Source organism: Geospiza fortis, unplaced genomic scaffold, assembly GCF_000277835.1.
Source record: "Geospiza fortis unplaced genomic scaffold, GeoFor_1.0 scaffold200, whole genome shotgun sequence".
In the NCBI taxonomy this organism is placed as follows: domain Eukaryota; kingdom Metazoa; phylum Chordata; class Aves; order Passeriformes; family Thraupidae; genus Geospiza; species Geospiza fortis.
Genome location: NW_005054353.1, coordinates 344,819 through 352,577, shown reverse-complemented (window position 1 = coordinate 352,577; position 7,759 = coordinate 344,819). Strand labels below are relative to the sequence as shown.

At 39.5% G+C, this 7,759-nt stretch overlaps 1 protein-coding gene across 1 annotated transcript in view; it reads right to left on the bottom strand.

Annotated features, from left to right (window-relative positions):
* Positions 1 to 1,054: 1,054 nt before the first annotated feature.
* LAPTM4B (lysosomal protein transmembrane 4 beta) overlaps positions 1,055 to 7,759 on the bottom strand; it is a 59,812-nt gene continuing 53,107 nt past the window's right edge. The window contains exon 7 of the mRNA XM_005423445.3: positions 1,055 to 3,061. Coding sequence (XP_005423502.1) covers positions 2,987 to 3,061 — 75 coding nt within the window. The 3' untranslated portion in view covers positions 1,055 to 2,986. The remainder of the gene's footprint in view (positions 3,062 to 7,759) is intronic.

The following is a 7,759-nucleotide window of genomic DNA, read 5'->3' as shown; positions in this document are numbered from 1 at the left end:
TTTGCTGGTTTGGGCCTTATATTTATGATGTTTCATGTCAACATTTCCTCAAAGTATTTCCTTCCCACTCCTAAGTTGCTAAAAATTATTAATAAAAAGCAGCTATATTAGAGTTTCAGATACAAAACCAGGAGACCATTTGAGTAAACAGATATTAACCTGTGAGAAAGGAAAAAATGCAAGGAATATTGGAAAAAAATAGGAGTAAGCAGTTCCCAAAACACAGAACCTTAAGAAGCCAGCTTTTTAATGGGCTGTGTCACAGATGACTATTAAAAAATGAGTTACAGAAAAGCTGTGGTGTAAATTCCCCAGAATTATACATGGAAATGGAGAATGAATTCAGCATCTGAGGATAAAAACCCTTCAGCTGGAGTTTATGTCTCTTATGTAACCCACAGAATCTCATTTTTGTTTGGGAGGAGTGGAACCCATCTCTCATGGGGATTCTCTGATATGTCACCAGAGCTAAACTTATATTACAATATCTGTTTCCTCATAGCCAGCTATTTACTCTGTGTCCAAGAATGTGATGGATTTGATACCACAACTTTCCTGCCCTCTTTTACTCAAATTGGACTAAATCCAAGGGGAGTTCTGGCAGGACACACTGTACTCACATTTATGCATGCATGGGATGTGTGAAGAAGTCTTAATTCCTTAGTGAGACAACTTAAAGTCTTAAGAAATTTCATGTGAATTAGCACATTATCCCTATTATGGTGTGGAGAAAAGGAAGCCCCAGCTTTCAATGTAGCTCAGTTTAGCCCTGTTCTGTATCACACACTTCATCAGACCTGAAAAAAATGCCTGTGGTTTTGGACAATGAACTAAAACCTTGAATTATCTTTTGGTCTTACTGTGCAATAAATTACAGAATTTACTGTCTTCTCCTCCATTTATACAGTATGATGGGAAAGATGATTAATTGACTGGTGAGTGGACTGAAAAATATCTTCTAGTCCTCTACAGAGAAAATTCTACAGTGACAGACTGGACAGGAATTTATGTATGTTTGTGCTTGGAAAACAATAAAAAAATTATTTCCATAGTCTTGAGGAAACAATCCCTTTTATTGTAGAGAAGTTTGTATACACAGATGCAATGTATTTACAACCAGCTTTTCTCAAACAGATGACTGCTTAACATCCTTCACAAGTCTGTCAAGAATGAAAGAAAATGAAGCTCAGAAGCCCAGCCAGCCAGCACAATACCCAAATTCAGATTAATTCCCAAAGACACCTGTAATGAGAGTAGATGGCATTGTTCAGAAAGGAAAAAAACAGGACTGTGACAAAGATCAGTGGATGGTTTTCAGGATTGGTTCATTCAAATGCATTGCTTAGCTTGATCTCAGAGTAGATAAACCATGAACTAAAATTTCAACAAGCAGATGGGGACCAGGGACCTGCCTTTTGCCAGGGGTGTGGGAGAGACAGGCAAAAATATCTGTCCTTCCCTGGCTTCTGCAAGAACAGCTCACAGCTGCAATCTCTGTGAAAAGAATTTGTTGGTCCTGTGTTCCTCTGGAAAGCTCTTTTCCAGAAAAAGTCAGGAAAAGTTCCACATTTCTTCAGTCAGCAGAATGGAGTCAATGCACTAAAGGTGAGGACAGGAGGGTGTGGACTCCCATGCCAGCCCAGCCACAGGAGAGATGGCACCTTGGTGTCTTCTGGTGCCCCTCCAAACTGTGACTCAGCTCTGCACTGCCCTTTACCTGGGGTGCTGTGCAATGGCACCAGCTGAGCTTCAGCCTGTACAATCACCCCAAATGCAGAGGGAAACAAGGAGAGGTAGAGACACACATTATAGTCCCTTTTCACGTTTCTTTTCAATTAAAAGTAGAAACTTCATCAAAACAAAAAGTTACATGTGCAGGAGGCACTTCTCTAGAGAAGAAATAAATACCTCACACAAACATTCATGGGTGGATGAGTCCCACGAGAAAGATTCTCAGTACAACCAGTTCAGTCATAAAAGGAATCTATACCTTCACATTGATGTATATGAGAAACAGACAAAATATATCTGCTGATGCTCAAGAAAATTACATGCTCAAAGTTCCCCACAGGTTGGGAACATGTATCTTAGAATCTGCATAATTTAGTTAACACTCAGCAGAACATTGCGATATTTACAGGCACATTCCAATGGGAAAACATTTGCATGTTGAGTGTGAAAGACACAGCTTTGTCACCTAATCATGGGACTTTAAAGCAGGGATTTTGTGACCTCAAAATACTATTTGTGAAGTTAGTGGAGAGGAAAAAGGTGTGTAGGCGGGAAAAGAAAGTAATTAGAATTTGCTATTTGAGCATTAGAATGGTATCAGGCTGGGATGAAGTGAGTCTGTGTAGACCACAGGTTCTGGCTTGTTATACATAAAGTGTTTTGTCTATTCTCATTTCCCATACTTATCCTTCCCAATTAAATATGTTTCCCATTAGCCAGGTTGATGAGAAGAGTGCATAAGACTAATTCTTCTTGCAATCATCATCATCACTCATAGCATAGTAACTTCAAAAATACGTGCAGAAGAGGAATGAACTGGAATGTCACTTTTTTGACTTGGTCTGTATTCTGAAGTTGAATGTGGGCATCTGAGAAACATATTTGTAATGCTTTGGAAGTTTTGCAAATTAAAAAATTGTAAGTTACACTCTGAACCTGATTGAGAATGCAAAGTTCTATGTTCTCTAGCACTGTATGTCAGACATGGTGGAAAAAGCTATTCAGTGACTACTGTAACCCTAGTGCTACCCAGAATTTTTCTGAAACTAGTTCACTAGTTTCTGAAACACTACTGTAGTTGCAGCAAATTATTAAAACTATCTACAGAATATGAGTCATACAATTTAGGTTTCAATATGTCAGCAAAACAGCAAAGTGTAACCCACAGAGGTTATATGCTGGAAGTGAAATTGTCAAACTATTGCTTCAATGTCTGTAAAGTAAAGCTATCCTCCCTAGGGACACAGCACTTCACTTATGCTGACACATAAGGTGGTGGTGGATCTTTAGCAGCTCCATTCGCAGGGTCATCATATGGTGGTAACAGGACCTGCAGGAAAGGAAAGAAGTTTTTATTTTTAAAAAAGAAGTCAGATGAGAAAATTTACAGAAAAGAAAAGCCCTAAGGCCTTGTCCACAACCAACCAATCAACCAAACAAACCCCAAAACCACACCAAAATCACCAAACCAAAAAAACAAAACAAAACAAAAAAAAACCCTCCAAAACCCTCCAAAACCCAAAAAGAATAAATTATTAAGCAGGAGCAGAATAGTCAGGAAAAGAAATAATATTAGCTTGAAGTTCCTTCAAGTCCAATATGTATACTGTTTTCATTATGAAAGAAAACAGCTTTCTTCTCATATCATAGTAACCCCAGTAACAGCTTGATTTCATCCATTCACTGCTGGTACCTGAATTTGCTCAATCTGGCAGTGATAGTGGCTTAGTGGCTCCTTCTTCTGCAGCTCTCCTCTGTCAAGAGTGCTAAACCTTGCCTCCCGGAGGAGTGCTCAAACTGCCAGAGTGAGAAAAGTCCTGAAAACCTCTCCTTCTGAGCCCTCCCTGGAATAGCTAATAATTATTTTGGAGTGGGGAAAAAGAAAGTAAATGGAGAACAAATTACCCAATGTCTAAATAAATCTCCAGTTTTATACTTCTGGAGTATTCAGCCATCAGAAGAAGATCTATACTCCCAGAAGCATTTCAGTGAATCCTTCAAACATCTGACAGCAATTAGGAAATTAGGACAGGTTTAGTCATATATCAACCCCATTCACTGGAGTCCAGGCAGCTTTCTAGGACATGGGACATGTAAGTTCAGGCCACACAGGGCAGAGGAGAGATTTGAACCAAGACTCCTACCAGGAAAACTATGCCTAAACAAGCAATTTTTAATGGCACCTGCACTGACATTAGTTAGCTTGCCTGTGAGAAGACAAAGGAGGAGCTGGTCTGTGAACCCCAGCAGGGACTGAGGATAAAATAGATGTCTGAATGAAGAATGAGTGTACATTTCCTAAAATATCTCAATAACAAGTAAGAATATCACTGAAGTGCACTGTCTGAGATATTTTATGCAGATGATGATAAATTATTCATAATGGAATTTCCAGATTTGTCAGCATTGCTTCTTGGTCATTAAAGAGCATGATAAACTGATTGTCTAAATGTACATAGGGAATATCCATAGGGATGTCTGCCATGAAAGGATTTCACCAATTCTTATAGAAGTTGATAACCTGCCTTCTGCAAAGAAACATCCATAATCACTCCTTTTGGACCTCAACCACAACACACAAAATCAGTAGGAATTGTTCTGTAGATCTAAATAGACTTTGGAACAGACTTTTGTGGGATAGTTCCAAGTGTGATTCACATTATACTCCTGTGAGTTTACAAACATGCATTGATGACCATGTGTTCAAGTACATCTGTGCACGTTGTTAAGATTACAGAATGGCTACCTTGGCATCTTCAGCCCTTAATCAGAAAAGTTTCATTACTTAGAAAAGGAAATTGTCAGCGGTTGCTCTTCATTAATACCATATGTTTCAGCTTGCAAATGCAGTATTTTATGCACTACACAATCTAAAAACCTTCATATTTGAAAAGCATTTAATAAATTATGTCACCCTTAAAGGCTGCAAGCATCTTATGACTATTTATCTAGTGAAATTAGAACAACATTTAGAATTTCAAATATATATTATGACAAAAATCATAAATATATTTTGCAATGTAACCTCAGTAAATCAGTGCTAAAGCATGTTAACTGTGAAAAGCACTACACATGAAATCCCCTCCCTAGCACTGATCACTAGTTTATTAACAGGATTTCTAGTAAAATCCTCATGTTACTAAAATAAGTTTCTCAAATATACTGAAACATGTTCATGAGTTTATTATGACACAATATAATTAGTAATTAAATCTGACCTAGAGATTACTCTGCAAATGAATGCAGTTCCCTTTGTGAAGATTTAGCTGTTTTACTGCACTTTCATAATGCTAAGTCACAACCCGTGATCCATTTCTTTCAGGTTCAGAGTCTGTTTCATCAGGTGTGACAAGAAGTGACAGCAAGCCCTGTCCATCCAAAGAGCTGTCCATCTTCCAGCTGATAAAGATGGGCTGATAAATAATGGATGAGACCTCTTCCTGTGCTCTGATCTTCTTTTAAATCCATGTGTCCTAAGGCTACTGTGTTTACATCAATATTATTACTTCAGCATTGAGGTTGCTGTCATTTCCAGTAGGTCTCCTGCCCTGGAGAATTAATGATATGAGTGAACTTCTCCATTCCCTTCACTCTTTTATGAAACAAAATCTGTCTGGTAGGAGAAAAGTCTCACCTCCTGGTGAGGGAGTAAGCACTCTTCTTCATTCTGCAGACCCAAACTTCACGTATGGGTCAATGGCCCTAAGGGCCCTCAGAAGACATTTTCTCACTTACCAACAGTTCAACAAGAAGTGAGAGGAGATAGGAATGCCCACAGAAGTCTGGGCAGCTGTAGGTACACAGTTTGTGGTAATTGGGAGTGGGGCTGTGGGGGAGCCTCATCCCCAATGGGTACAGCTGTGAAAAGCAGGTGAGCAGCATTGAAAGCAATGAGCCATGGAGTGCCCAGGGGCACTGAGCAATCACCAAAGGGAACAGAGGGCACACAGGAGCAATGTACGTAGGATGAAGAATATAAAAGGTTGAGCTAAAGAACAAGAAGGGCAGATGCTTGCAGCCTTCTGAAGTGATGTGATGTTACTCTGTATGGGGGAATGCCTAAAGCCTTCTGAAGTTGTATGGTGACACTCTGTGTATCATGGCTGTCTCAGCTGTGACACGTGCTGTGACAGACAGCAAGGAGATAATGCATTGCTATGCCTCAAACACTAATGGCCATTCAAGTGGGCAGGTTGGAACAGAACATTCCTGGAAATGTGGAACATACAAAGGTAGGGCAGTCCCATTCTGGAGCAAATTTTCCTGTTCTGTGGTGACCACACAAACACACAGCATAAGTGCAGAAGCAGGGTCAAACAGTGGTCATACTCCTAGAGAGGACTGTGGACCACCAAGGACCCCAAACACCCCCTGACTCTTTTTGGGAACTCTCCATCAGAAAACTGCGTGCTCCATAGTGTTGCATTAGACAAAAAGAAACTCCTCCCTGGAAGGGATATGGGTTCTCTTCTGCTAACCTGCAGGTACATAACCTGACAAACTTTTTGGTTTGTGGGTCCCCACCCTCAATGGAACACAACTGTAACCATTAATTTGACCACAGACATTAAAATTACAACTGTCAATTCTTGTCACTGGATCCACAGTTATGTCTTTCCTCTCCACTATCTGCTCTTAAACATCCATCCATCCATCCATCCATCCATCCATCCATCCATCCATCCATCCATCCATCCATCCATCCATCCATCCATCCATCCATCTTTCCATAATGGTCCTTCAAACCCAACTGAAAACCTTATATGATGGCTAATGGAAGCAGAGAAGTGCTGTGAATATAAATCAGCACAGATATTCAGGATACATTATGCTCTCCAGAGATAGAAAATGGAAGCCAGTCACTGAGCCAAAGGGTGAATTCAGAAATTGGAAAAATAGAAACTCACTATTCAGTTTTATCTGTGAATCTGATTGGAATGGACACAGTCTAAATTGATTGACAAAGTACAAAAAATATGTGCATATTCCCCAAGGCAGAATCTCCACTCAGACAACTGACAAATTGTGTTTCACAAGCATTACATTTTTGCATTTCTTTATTGTGAATTGAGAAAAATGTATGATAGTTGCCTGAGTGCTGTGGCAATCATGTTTGCAGAGTGTTTGAGATTGTCACTCACAAGTTACTATAAAAATTATGAAGGACACCCATTTTTTGGCACTCAGTGATCCCTGTGTGAAGACATTCTGGCTTTTTTCAGTAGACCAGCAAGCAAGTTTGGAAGATTATATAGTTGCAGAGTTCAGTCCCATAGCACGCCTAAAATCTAAAGGACAGAAGCTCCTAACTTCTTTCAGAAGCCCTATAACTGCATTAATTTTATTTAAGAAGCAAGTACCATTTTAACACCATCCTTTAAAACGCAGCCAGACGTAACATTACTCACTGTTTGTACAATAGTCTGGTGTAAAAGCATCACAGAGAGACTCTGAAATCAGAGCTCTAGGGGTCTCAAGCCAAGAGGGTTCAAACCCACAGCTCCAATCTGCCATATGAATGCTCCAGATATAAGGTTTTCAGCTGGGGAGAGAAACTGGGGATACGTGGCCCTATGCTCAAGTGGGACAGGGAATGCTGAGTGCTGGGCTTCGTTCCCAATAGCATTTAAGCATTTTGTGATAAGCAGTCTTGTATAATGTGCAGAAGTAATCCATAACTGACCCATAAGAAATCCCATTCCTGACTTAGCTGGTGTCGTCTGAGTGGTTTGGTTAATTGTATTACATAAGCATCTCTATTATAAAGCACATGATGATCTTCTCTGAAAGAAATAATTACCAAACAAGTTTGCCAATGGCTATAACATATTCAGTTAATATAAGCATATGTCATTTCATATTTTTTACATCCTGGTTAATCTGGTTTTGGAGAATAAGTTTTTTAAGGCATTGCTTAGAAATACATCTGAGAAGAAACACAGGTAAATACTTGTGTATTCAAACAGTTTGTAGCTAGTCTTGTCCCAACAGTGTTTTGTTTGTTTCTTTCTTTGTTTGCCTGCTTTGG